This window comes from Durotheca rogersii (assembly GCF_024521655.1).
Source record: "Durotheca rogersii strain YMJ 92031201 chromosome Unknown GGS23scaffold_18, whole genome shotgun sequence".
NCBI classification, from domain to species: domain Eukaryota; kingdom Fungi; phylum Ascomycota; class Sordariomycetes; order Xylariales; family Xylariaceae; genus Durotheca; species Durotheca rogersii.
In genome coordinates, this window is record NW_026251249.1 from 420,041 (window position 1) to 431,907 (window position 11,867).

An 11,867-nucleotide genomic window follows, 5' to 3' on the forward strand; every position below is an offset into this window, starting at 1 on the left:
ATCGACACAAGAAGCATCACAGCGGGCAGCACGAACAGCAGCGCCAAAGGCCGGAAAACGGCATATTCATCATCATGCATCAGCCGAGGCGCACGATCCTCCACATGCGCAGGCACTCCTGCAGGTCGAGCGAGAGCGTGCCCTCGTGGGCCGTCGACGTGTCGCGCAGCAGCGCGACGAGCAGGCTCGCCAGCGCGAACGCCTCCTGGGCCGCGCGCAGCGCCTCGAGGTCGGACCGGCGCATGCCGCCGTTGTCCGCCCACGCTTTCCACAAGTCCAGCATGCGGCAGATCGATGCGGCGAACGCGCCGTCGAGCACCATGCGGTGCAGCAGCGCGCCCACGACGTCGCGCAGCGACTGCGCCGCGCCGACGTGGAAGCCCGGCGGGCCGCCGCCGGGGGACCCCGCCCGCTCCTCGCTGCGCCGCGCGAGCCACCGCAGGTTGTGCTCCGCGACGAGCTTCGCGTCCCACTTCGGGCTCTGCAGCGCCTCCGAGGTCCGCGCCTCGCGCCGCTGGTTCTCGAGGCGCGTGCGGTCGCGCACTACCGGGGGGCGTCTCGTGTTAGCAACCGGTTCCTGGCGAAGCAAAAACGGAACCAACGAAGAGGAATGAAAAGCGAGAGAGAGAGAGAATAACTTACTGTCCTGCATCCGCTGCGCCATCTCGCGCTGCATGCGGTCGCGCGCGGCGGCCTCGCGCTGGGGCGGGGGCATGCGGGCCTCGGCCTGGAGGGCGGCGTGGTGCTCGTGGGTGCGGCGGATGAAGAGGTCGCGGGCCTGCTCCTGGGCGTCGTTGGCGGCGGCGCCGGCGTCCCACTCGGGCGTGTCGGCGTCGTCGACGACGCCGAGCAGCACCAGCACCCCGCACGGCACCGTGTCGCGCCGCGCGAACCCGAGCACCGCCTCCGGCACCTGGTAATTCCACAGCACCGTCTGGCTGCTCGTCCCGTACGCCGTCGCCACGCTCGCGAACCACGCCCCGGCCGTCAGCCCCCCGCCCCCGCCCCGCGTTCGCAGGTGCTCGATGTACAGGCTCTGCGGGCCGGCCGTCGACGGCCGGATCGGCATCCCGTCCTCGTCCTGGGTCAGGGCCGCGACGAGCCCGACCACCGAGATCTGGCACGTGATGGTCGCTCTCGCGTTCTTCTCGACCTGCTTCTGGATCGAGTCTAGGGACTCCTTGCTGCGCAGACTCTTCCCGTCCTTTCCTCCGTCTTCCTTCCCGTGAGCGCTCTCCGACGAAGAGCGTGTCTCTTCGTCTCGCGGCGCGGAGCCGCTCGCAGATTCGGCGTCTTCGGTAGCCTTCGCGGGTGGCGGCAGCGGGGGCGGTGGCAGCTTTATCCAGTACGGGGGCAGAGAGGAGATGTCCCTCGTGGTCCAGTCCGAGGACCAGTTCGCCTTGAGAGACAGATGGCCGTCGGAGTCGTCGAGGGGCGCGATGGTGAGGGCGTCGTGGAACCCGTCGGGTGACTTCATGAGGGCGCAGCCGGTCGGGGTCCACAGGCCCGTGGAGCGTAGTAGCTTCCAGCCGTGGCCGTCCGGGACGGCACCAAGATCGAGGAGGTAGGCCACGAGCTCGGAGAAGACGACGTCGACTTGGGGCTGGCGCAGCTGGTCGGCGTACTCGACGCGCTGGGTCTTGGCGCCGATTGCGCGCGACTGCCAGTTGAAGGTAGTCCACGAGCCGCCGGGGATCGAGCTCGGCTGGCGCGACAGCCGCCAGTACAGGTCCGTCTCGGCGAACCGGTCGCAAGGCGTGACGGCGTAGCGCGGCAGCTCGACCTCGATGACGCGGTTCACGACGTCGCTGCGTGTTAAAGCCGTCAGTCGGCCGTGCCGGAGCATGCGCTTGATCTTGGATAGGGCAGCTAGCGTAGCAACGGTATTATAGAGGATGGGCAAGACGCCGAGGACGGCTAGCGGCACACCGATGTAGGTGATGATGTCGGTGGCCGAGTGCTCGGAGTCGTTAGAAGGCATCTCGGCTGCTGATGCTGCTGCGTCTTCTGGTCTTTTTTCGCCCTCGCCTGCTGCCCAGTCAACACTCACAGGTCTTTTATCCGACCGCAGGCGTAGACAGAGCAGAAACCTACGGAGGCGATGGTGACTCAATCCAACATGGAAAGATATTTATTAAGGCGAGTTTCGCAATGCTCCACGTCGACGACCGTGTTACGTGCCTGTTCAGCCGCAGCAGCCAAGGGTGGACTAGCTAGCCAACCCCTGGTGTTCAGCTGAACTTGACGCGCTCGGTTGACATCCTCGCCCACGTTGATCGCTCAAGCACGATCTGCTTATATCCCTGAATGCCGAGATTCTCCTTTCTGCTCGTTAAGCCCTTTCCACGCTCAAACCGGTATCGAGAAGTATCATGATGAGTCGGCAGGCCCCCTTCCCCAGTTGAGCAAAGCGGAAGCGTGTGTGCAGAAGCTATCGCTGGATTCATTACATGCATAACCCTGATTTTCGTATAGTCCCAGTGTCTCGATACGATGCATATTTGGAGTGAAATGCTTATAGAGGGGCTGCTCATGCAAGGTACCCGAGACTAGCGTAATGACGAGCCAGGATCAGACAGGCCAAGATCAGACCTCGTTCCACCGGCGAAACTCGAGCTTTCTGCCGCCAATCCCCGTCTCTCCATCTACAACATCGACTTCATCCCACGTCCCACCATTACACCATAGCCCGATGTATATACTTACGTAGAACACGTTTCTTGAGCAGTCGTAGCATTGCTCCGTTTGTATTATATACATTCTTTTCCGTAATCCGAGCCCAAATACCAGGTCTTGCCAATTAACGCTCCTCGCTCTCATCCCCACTTGGTCTGTTTCTCGCCTGAGAGCTCAACATCCGGCCAGGGACGAAAACGACAGTATGACGACCGGTCGGCGATAATGCGACTCCACTGCGTCAATGCAGTCCTCATCGCTGCCACTGCTACACTGATACGCTTAGCCAGAGCTCAATTCCCCGATGCTTCGCCCGAGAACCTGAACCTGACCACGATCGCGTCGCCCGTCGATCCCAGAATCACGATCAGCTACAAGGTACCTCATGGCGCCTGTAGGACTGCCTTCGAGTCGCAGCAGCAGTACACTGGCTGGGTGAGCATTCCGGGCGAGTTCCCTACGAACACTTTCTTCTGGTTCGTCGGCGCGCGCGACGCCGAAGCCTCGTCGTCTCTCACCATCTGGCTCAATGGCGGCCCGGGTTCGAGCTCCATGTTCGGTTTCTTCACCGAGAACGGGCCTTGCGAAGTCGTCGACGACGAGAATGGCGGGTTCACTACCGTTGCCCGAGAATGGGGCTGGGATAGGGCGTCGAACATGTTGTTCATCGACCAGCCGAACCAAGTCGGCTTTTCGTATGACGTGCCCACCAACGGCTCCCTCGATCTGCTCACCAACACCGTCTACATTCCGCCCGCCGAGCGACCCAACTCCCTGCCACCTACGGCGTATCTAGACGGCACCTTCAGCTCCATGAATATCAGTAACACGGCTAATACCACCGAGACCGCAGCGGTGGCTACATGGCACATGTTGCAAGGATTCCTGAGTGCCTTTCCGGAGCTGAACCCCCCCAAAGATAACATACTAGGTGTGAACCTGTTCGCCGAAAGCTACGGCGGGAAATACGGCCCCACATTCGCTCATAAGTGGAAGGAGATGAACGCCGCTCGCGTCGATGGCTCAGCGTCCAATAGCACTACAGTAGAGATTCGCTTGGTTTCGCTCGGCATCGTTAACGGCTGCATCGACGACCTGATCCAGGCGCCCTACTACCCCGTCATGGCGGTCAACAACCCGTACGGACTTACGGCCATCAACTCGGTCAGGGCGCGGGCGGCGAACGCTAGCTTCTACATTGAAGGCGGGTGCCGCGATCTCATCAACCAGTGCCGAGCCGCCGTCGCTAGCCAGGACCCGGGTAACACTGGTTCGGTTCCAGAGGTCAGCAGCATATGCGCATCCGCTCAGGCCAGCTGCGCCAAGAACGTCATGATGCCGTACGCGGATGCAGGCCGCAGCTTGTACGACATCGCCGCGATGGTCCCCGACTCGTTCCCGCCGCGGCGCTACCTCGAGTACGTGAACACGGCCGCCTTCCAGGCCGCCATCGGCGCGCGCCTCAACTACACTGAGGTCAACACCCAGGTCGTCTCGGCCTTCACGTCGACCGGCGACCACCAGCGCGAGGCCATGGTTCCGAAGCTCGCCTCGCTGCTGGACGCCGGCGTGCGCGTCGGCCTGGTGTACGGCGACCGCGACTACGTGTGCAACTGGCTGGGCGGCGAGGCGGTGTCGCTCGCGGTCGCGGCGGCCGCGTCCGGCCGCTCGCCGTACGCGTCCGAGTTCGCGACCGCCGGGTACGCGCCCGTCATCGTCAACGAGACGTACATCGGCGGCGTGGTGCGCCAGTTCGGCAACCTGTCCTTCAGCCGCGTCTACCAGGCCGGCCACTTCGTGCCCGCGTACCAGCCCGCGACCGCGTTCGAGATCTTCGCGCGCATCATCCGCGGCGACAGCGTGTCGACCGGCGCGGACGTCGACCTCTCGTCCTACGATACTGACGGTGCGTTCGCCGCCTTACCTACCTACCTACCTATACATACCAGATACCTTCCTGTCTCTCCACCCCCCCACTCCTCTCTCCAGGCCACTTCTTTCTCCTCACCCCAACTCGACGAGCTAGCTGACAAGACCAACCACCAGGCCCCCTCGACGCCGGCCAATCCTTCGACCTCCCCCCGAGCCCCGCACCGACGTGCTGGCTCCGCGACGTGCCGGGGACCTGCACGGACGCGGACCGCGCGGCGATACTGGCCGGCGACGTCGTCGTGGCCGGCGGCGCGCTGCAGGCCGGGCCCGAGGATACCCGCACGACTCCGTCGTCCACCGTCGTCGTCGTCGTGACTACTACCGTCGTCGCCAGCGGCGGGAGCACGAGCGCCTTGATCGTCACCATCACGACGACGGCGACGCGGGCCGGCGAGGGCGACGGCGCGGGCGCGAGCGCAACAAGGCTAACTGGCTTGTTCACGGCCACGGCGACGCCGTCGAGCGCCGCTGGGGCCGTGGGCCGTGGTCTAGGGCAAGGAGGGTGGTGGTGGGATTCACGGAGCCTAGGGGCGGGGTGGGCGACGGTTGTGGGGGTAGGTGTGGGTGTGCTGCTGCTAATGTGGTAGGGAGAAGCGATTTGTTTGCTTTAGAGGCGCTTATTCTACGGTTATATTGAGGATACCTACGGCGCGTTGGGGCGCTCGGCGAGTGGTTACTTTGGGATATGTATGGAGCATGACTTTGTGTATATTCGCATATCGCGGCGCTGTACTGAACTCTGTCTATCTAAGCGATATCCTATACAATATATTCGATGGCGGTGATCCGTAATACCCTTATAATTTGGACACTTTGGGGTTATGTCTTCTGCTAGAGACGGTGTGTAATACCTGTCTCTAGATGTCTACCAGCGTAGAAGCGTTAGGGCAACGACCAGGCAGTCCCCGGAATCTGTACCACGGAAACCGGACTTGAAAACCTGGACATTTTATTTGTCGACGAAGCTCCGGATGTGGGTTATATAGCGCAATATTCGGGACCATCAGCACGTTTTACAAAATGCTAGTCCCCTGATAATCGATATCAAATCAGGCACGGACAGGCCTGGATTACGACACCACAATCGATCACATCACACTAGATAGGAACGAACAAGAGATTACCCAATTACCCAGTGCCACTTACCTCTATTCGCCGGGGTAGGAAGTCGGCAGAGACGCATCGAACTATCGGACCTGATTCTGCACGATCATTAGCGAAATCCGGGACAACGCGTCTCAGACATGATCGAGGGTAGAGTCTTGTATCAGATATACAATTGCCTTGTCAAAGGCGGTATCATCAAAGCTGTCGAGCTATGTTGACCGTCGTGAAAATATTTGATCATCATTGTGGAAGTGATGAGGAATGGGCAGTAGCTGAAGCAGTTGTGTCTTACCTATAGTCTGTCGAATGATATATATGGTGGTCATCCCGAATCGGTGTATCTCAAATATTCAGCCTGTCACTTTTGCTAATTAGTCTCAGGTTCATATGCCCCAACTCCAACTCCTCGTTAGGCAAAGAATCTCGTGTCCGTGCAGTCAGACATGACCAGAGTCATCAACGCCGAAGGCTCTGACATATGCTTGTCAATAATGTTTTGTCAAATCATCATCCTGCCGCCGACCCTAGTTTCCTTTGATATCTCAGGGATAGTACGTACAGGCACAGCATAGAGGTGGGACGCATTTCTATCGAGGGTGCCTACGGTAGGTCAGAATGGAATGATTCTCGGATTAAAGAACAAGGCAATGACAACAGATAATTGGGATCAGAAAGGCATGAATGGTAGTAAATGAGGTTGTCTACATCGGAAAAAACCCGAATCAGACTCGTCATCTGTGTTCATCAGGTAGATAGCGACAGTGGTTTTGAACAGAGGAAAAGGGAATGTACCAACCTAGATATCCACCGGCACGGGGGATCGTGGGTGCGACATTGAGAGCAGGAGGGTGAATTACAGGATTGCCACCTCCACCTCAAGTTACGCGGGACCATCTATTAGATCAGCCCAATTGGCATCCCTAGGTTCGAGCCTTCGCGTTAGCGAGGGTATCACTAGCCATCCAGGGATATCGCGGTTGTGGTGGACGAAATCAGTGGGCGAGGTTTTCTAGGCCTGCCACAAGATGGCGTATCGACTCATGTGATTGTGATATCGGAGCCCAGTGCCGTTTCATCATATCGAGAGGACATAATTTCGGGTGAGGGAGATCGCGTACCCTACATGTATGGAAAATCGGGATCGCCAATCTGTATATCAGTGTTAGAAACTGCCAAAAACATCACAAGAACTCTGAAGACGTGAGGTTTTGCAGGTACTATCAGAAACAGCCTGTTGTTTTTCGTCAAGAGCATTTGCCTCAGACGGTAATTTCCAGCTATGCGAATGCATAGAAGAATCATCATAGAAAGGGGATTGGGGGAGAGGATGGATAGACGAGCAGACATACCAATTGATGCCGTACTGCCTGCTGCCAGAGGCAGAGGGAGACCGCATCCTGCTAACCACTACAGCATTGAATGTCTAGACGGGGCTGTGTTTCCTATGTTCCAGTCAGCACAACAAAGCTCCTGATCAGTGCGCGCACAGCTCTGGGCTACCATGTTTTTTTCTGCTCAGACTGACGTGTAAAAACAGTTTCATTCCGAGAGGTCAAAGACTCTAGTTTGCGGTTTACATATTGTCATCAAGGAAGGGGGGAGAAAGGAGTGCAAAGGAGCAGCTGATGTACTTACAGTTGAGCTGTAGCTGTAACAGGTGTGCGACAGCGACCCCAGCAACTGAGATGTGCAGAGCAAAGACAGAGGCTGAAGATTTACGCGATGCAAATTCAGATGATGGAAAAAAAAAAAGCTGTACCTATGCTTCCTGGTTAAAGTGGGGGTCCTACCTGGTCTGGGTTAGGTAATCAGCGGGGGACGGAGAAAAGGAAATTCCAGGATGGGTGATTAGGTAATATGGGCTATCGGTCAGGACAGGGGATGGAGACATGCGGTAGATGACCTCGGTATTCCGTCCTTGGGGATTCCGAAGCTAGCCTTATGTAAACCTCAGCGTCACCCCCACCTCGGCCTAAGTTCTCCCCCCTAGTCCTGTCTTCAGCTTGTAGCGGTACATCATCTTTTACCAACTCCGATGCCAGCCACGAACAGCCCGAGAGAATCGCGGGCCGTGAGCAACTCTCTCCCGCCTCCCATGACCAAGGGGTGGCCATGTACCTAAGCCTGGCGGTGGCTGACGGGATGCGTTTCTAACTATTTCGCCATTTTTATTCTTTTACCCCCAAACCGTTGACAGGTCACTTACGCGATCTCGAAGTGCGCGCACATAATGGAGGGGCTAGAGAGGGAAAGGAAAAAAAGAGTAAGGAGAGGGAGAGGTGGTTAGTGGCCCATCGTATCCGCGACCTTGCCGGCATCTCCCGCCTCTCGGTACAACCGAGCGGCGGCTCGTGACCCGAGAAATCCTCTTTCACCACTTGCCGCCAGCCCTGTTACCCTTACGCGAGCGACCCTTTCCCCAAGCCCCCATTTCCTTCCCCTTGGCCGGTCCATGGCGCGTTGGCGCTGGGCTTTAGGCTGGGAGTCCGAAGGTCTGGTCGGTCTGACCCTGACTTACGCCTCGGGATGAGTGCCGTATGCCATCGTGCTTCTTCTTTGTTACCCGCAGTGCCGCTGGAATACCGAGAGGGCCTGTTGGGCGAGTGAGAGGGAGAGCCGCTAATCCCCGCCCCGGCGTCTCTAGACCCAGCCCAAGGTCAAGCTGTCGCCCCTCGGCATATATATCTTCGTCATGCCGCATCACCGCGTTTCGTCCCCGTAATACCTGCCACTCACGAACACTTATCGGAATCTAGCCTGTTGAGAATACATATACTCTTTCCCTATCGTCTTATCGTCGGTGGCGCTTAGGCCGTCTGTCTCTCCCTTCCTCTTCTCCTTCTCTCTCCTCCCTTTGCCCGTAACATCGCCGCCCCCTCCTCTTCCTCAACTTCGTCTCGCTCCGCGTTCCCCGTCGGCCAACTCTTGCACCTCCCACGCGCAATCCCCCATTCCTCTTCCTCTAGCTATCGTGTAGACCTACCAGAAATAATGGCGAGCAATGGAAACAATGTGCCTCCGGCCGAGTCGGCCACTGTGAACACCGATATTGTCACCTTGACCCGTTTCCTCACGGAAGAACAAACAAAGCACAAGGAGGCGACCGGAGACTTTACGTAGGTTCTTCTGGCCCCTCTCCGGGCTTGTAGGCATACTGCGAACGGTAACTAACCACACGCGTGCGCACGCCCACAGCTTACTATGCCACGCCCTTCAATTCTCCTTCAAGGCCATCTCATACTACATCCGCCGAGCCACCCTCGTAAACCTCACTGGACTTGCCGGCCAAGCCAATGCGACGGGCGACGACCAGAAGAAGCTCGACGTCATCGGCAATGACATATTCATCGCTGCCATGCGGTCGTCGGGGAAGTGCTCGCTGCTGGTCTCGGAAGAGGAGGAGGAAGTCATATATTTCAAGGACCAGACCGGAGCTCGGTATGCCGTGGCCTGCGACCCTATCGACGGCAGTTCCAATTTGGATGCGGGTGTGTCGGTCGGAACGATCTTCGGTATACACAAGCTCGCCGAGGACTCGACCGGCAGGAAAGAAGACATCTTGAAGCCCGGCTCCGAGCTTCTCGCTGCCGGATTCACCATGTACGGCGCCTCGGCACAGCTCGTTATTACGATGAAAGGCGGTACCGTCAACGGGTTCACGCTCGACAACTCGTTTGGCGAGTTCATCCTAACCCACCCGAACATGCGAATCCCGAAAAAGCGAGCCATCTACTCCGTCAACGAGGGCAACTCGTTGTACTGGGACGAGAGCACGAAGGAGTACTTCAACTCCCTGAAGTACCCGCAAGACAACGGCAAGCCGTACAGTGCGAGATACATCGGTAGTATGGTCGCCGATGCCTATCGAACGCTGTTGTATGGGGGTATCTTCGCCTATCCGGCGGACAAGAAGAGCCCCAAAGGCAAGCTGCGAATCCTGTATGAGTGCGCGCCGATGGCCATGGTTTTCGAGAATGGTAAGATACCGTCACCCCATTTTTTTTTCTCTTTTCGACGAAGATGTGAAACTGACATCCATTTCTTCTACCTCTTAGCTGGTGGCCAAGCCGTAGATGGTAAAATGAATCGGATGCTCGAGGTCGTACCCGAGCACATCCACGACCGGTCCGGAATTTTCTTGGGCAGTTACGACGAGGTCGAAAAGGTTAAGGCATTCTATAAGTGATTTCTTGGGAGGGAGAGGGAGATGGGACACGCCGTATATCTATACATAAAGCGAAGTGGCTCGAAATTCATGTGTACTTTAGCGCTGAAACCCCCAAAAGGCATAGGACCGGGAGCAACAGAGGGTTGAATAAATGCATTATAAGAAGCGATACATGCGCAATCACTATCATTCAAGGAGCCGTCATCGCTCCTAATCCGATATTCAGGCCAGACCGGACTGGGACAAACATGGGCTGCCAGATCTGCTGCACACGCGGCAAATGCCATACAACGATTTACATCTCCGTTCCCTTACCCTTCTGTCGCACGCGTGTCCCATATCATCTTATTCCTCCCCACGCAAGACCTCCTCGCCCTCCTACCTCTCCTGTAGAGAAACCACCTGCCTGTCCGTTCACCACCCGCTCCATATTCAGCGCCCTCACCGCGAGTTCCCCCAAGTCACGCAACAAACACAGCTAGAACAGCTTAGGAAAAAACTTAGGCGTGCTCTGCTTCCAGGCGCGGTAGTCGTCGCGGTGGCCGTAGCGCGCGTCGTACTTGCGCTCGCTGAGCGGGACGCCGCTGACGCGCAGCAGCAGGAAGGCGACGAAGGCCGGGGAGGCGGCGGCGGCGGCGAGGACGGCGACGCGGCCGGCGACGGGCGCGGTGAGTCCGAGGCCGAGCTGCGCGGGGCGCGGGACGAGCAGGCTCGCGGCGGCGACGGCGACGCCGGTCCAGAGGGCGCACTCGCCGAAGTAGTTGGGGTACCGGCTGCGGGGGAGGGGGAGGGGGGGGGGGGTGGTTAGCGAGGGAAGAAGCGGGTGGCGGGGAGGGGCAGACACACCTCCGGCTCCACAGGCCCTCGGCGAGGAACGGGCGGTCGTGGCGCTTGTCGCGGGCGCGGCGGCGCCAGCGGCTCTTCTGGGCGTCGGCGGCGACCTCGAGCGCGAAGCCGCCGGCGAAGACGGCCAGGCCGAGGCCGTACGCGGCGGCGGCGGCGGGGGGCGTCGCGGCCGCCGCGGCCGCCGGCACCCCGTTCGCCAGCAGCACGGGCCCCAGGCACACCGACACCCAGACGGCCTGGGCGAGCCAGACGCCGGCGAAGCGCGCGGGCGCGTCGCGCAGCCCGTCGAAGCGCGAGTCGCTGCCGTCCGCGAGCACGCGCGCGAAGAGGTAGGCGCCCACTGGAGACAAGCGACTAGGTGAGTGAGCGAGCGAGCGAGCGGGCAGGCTAGCGAGGGGGGGGGGACGCACAGCGGACGGACCAGGCGGCGACGGCGGCGCTGAGCGCGATCTGGCGCCAGTGCGGGGCGGCCAGGATGCTGAGCAAGGGCTGCGGCGAGGCGGCGGCGGCGGCGGCGGCGCGCGCGCGCAGGCCCGGCAGGTACAGGCTGAGGAGCGTCACGGCGAAGAAGGTCGCGGAGCCGGAGGCGTCGAAGAAGCGCTCGGACCGCGCGAGCACCGAGGGCAGGCCCACGGCGGCCTGCAGCGCGAAGGCGGCGCCGACGCCGGGCACGACCGCGCGGAGCAGCGGCGACCGGAAATTGGTCAGGCGCAGCAGCTTGTGGAGGAGGGACGTCGTGGTGGCCATCGCGGCGGCGGAGCACGGGGGTTCGAGGGGTGAGATGGAGTCCGTGTGTGGTACGGACAAGACGTCTTGTGTACCTACTCTAGGAGGAGAATGGTAGGGGTGACGGTGTGAAAATAACCAGTGTACCCGAGGTGGGATCGACGCCGTGCAGGATTGCGCTGTTGGGGAGGAGAACTACGCGGAGCTGACACCGGTTCCTCTCGCCTCTCCAGCACGGTGCGCGAAGAGTGGTTTTACTACGACAGAAGCGCTCCGTCTTATTTCCCACCTTCTCTGCTGTGGAGCCGTACCGTCCCGCGCAATTGGGCCTATTTCGATACTGAGAGCGAGTCGTGACGTATTTAGTGGGAGAGAACAAAAGGGAATGCGGTGATGATCGCCGATCTGCGAG

At 59.5% G+C, this 11,867-nt stretch overlaps 4 protein-coding genes across 4 annotated transcripts; 2 read left to right on the forward strand and 2 right to left on the reverse strand.

Moving 5' to 3' along the window:
* Positions 1-79: 79 nt before the first annotated feature.
* GGS23DRAFT_598552 (uncharacterized protein) lies at positions 80-1,981 on the reverse strand (the record flags this gene model as incomplete). The annotated part of the gene is made up of 2 exons (XM_051518798.1): positions 80-543; positions 643-1,981. 2 exons carry the CDS (start codon positions 1,979-1,981, stop codon positions 80-82), a joined length of 1,803 nt encoding a protein of 600 aa, XP_051370109.1.
* Positions 1,982-2,901: 920 nt separating this feature from the next.
* Positions 2,902-5,195, forward strand: GGS23DRAFT_606279 (alpha/beta-hydrolase; the record flags this gene model as incomplete). Its single annotated transcript, XM_051519882.1, has 2 exons — positions 2,902-4,582; positions 4,723-5,195. The coding sequence occupies 2 exons, from the start codon at positions 2,902-2,904 to the stop codon at positions 5,193-5,195; spliced, it is 2,154 nt and encodes a 717-aa protein (XP_051370110.1).
* A 3,394-nt stretch (positions 5,196-8,589) lies between these two features.
* GGS23DRAFT_149344 (inositol phosphatase) lies at positions 8,590-10,032 on the forward strand. The gene is made up of 3 exons (XM_051511351.1): positions 8,590-8,831; positions 8,911-9,692; positions 9,771-10,032. The coding sequence occupies exons 1-3, from the start codon at positions 8,707-8,709 to the stop codon at positions 9,899-9,901; spliced, it is 1,038 nt and encodes a 345-aa protein (XP_051370111.1). The 5' UTR covers positions 8,590-8,706; the 3' UTR covers positions 9,902-10,032.
* GGS23DRAFT_611942 (DUF1295-domain-containing protein) lies at positions 10,025-11,476 on the reverse strand (the record flags this gene model as incomplete). Its single annotated transcript, XM_051520450.1, has 3 exons — positions 10,025-10,656; positions 10,730-11,069; positions 11,140-11,476. 3 exons carry the CDS (start codon positions 11,474-11,476, stop codon positions 10,362-10,364), a joined length of 972 nt encoding a protein of 323 aa, XP_051370112.1. The 3' UTR covers positions 10,025-10,361.
* Between the last annotated feature and the right edge of the window lie 391 nt (positions 11,477-11,867).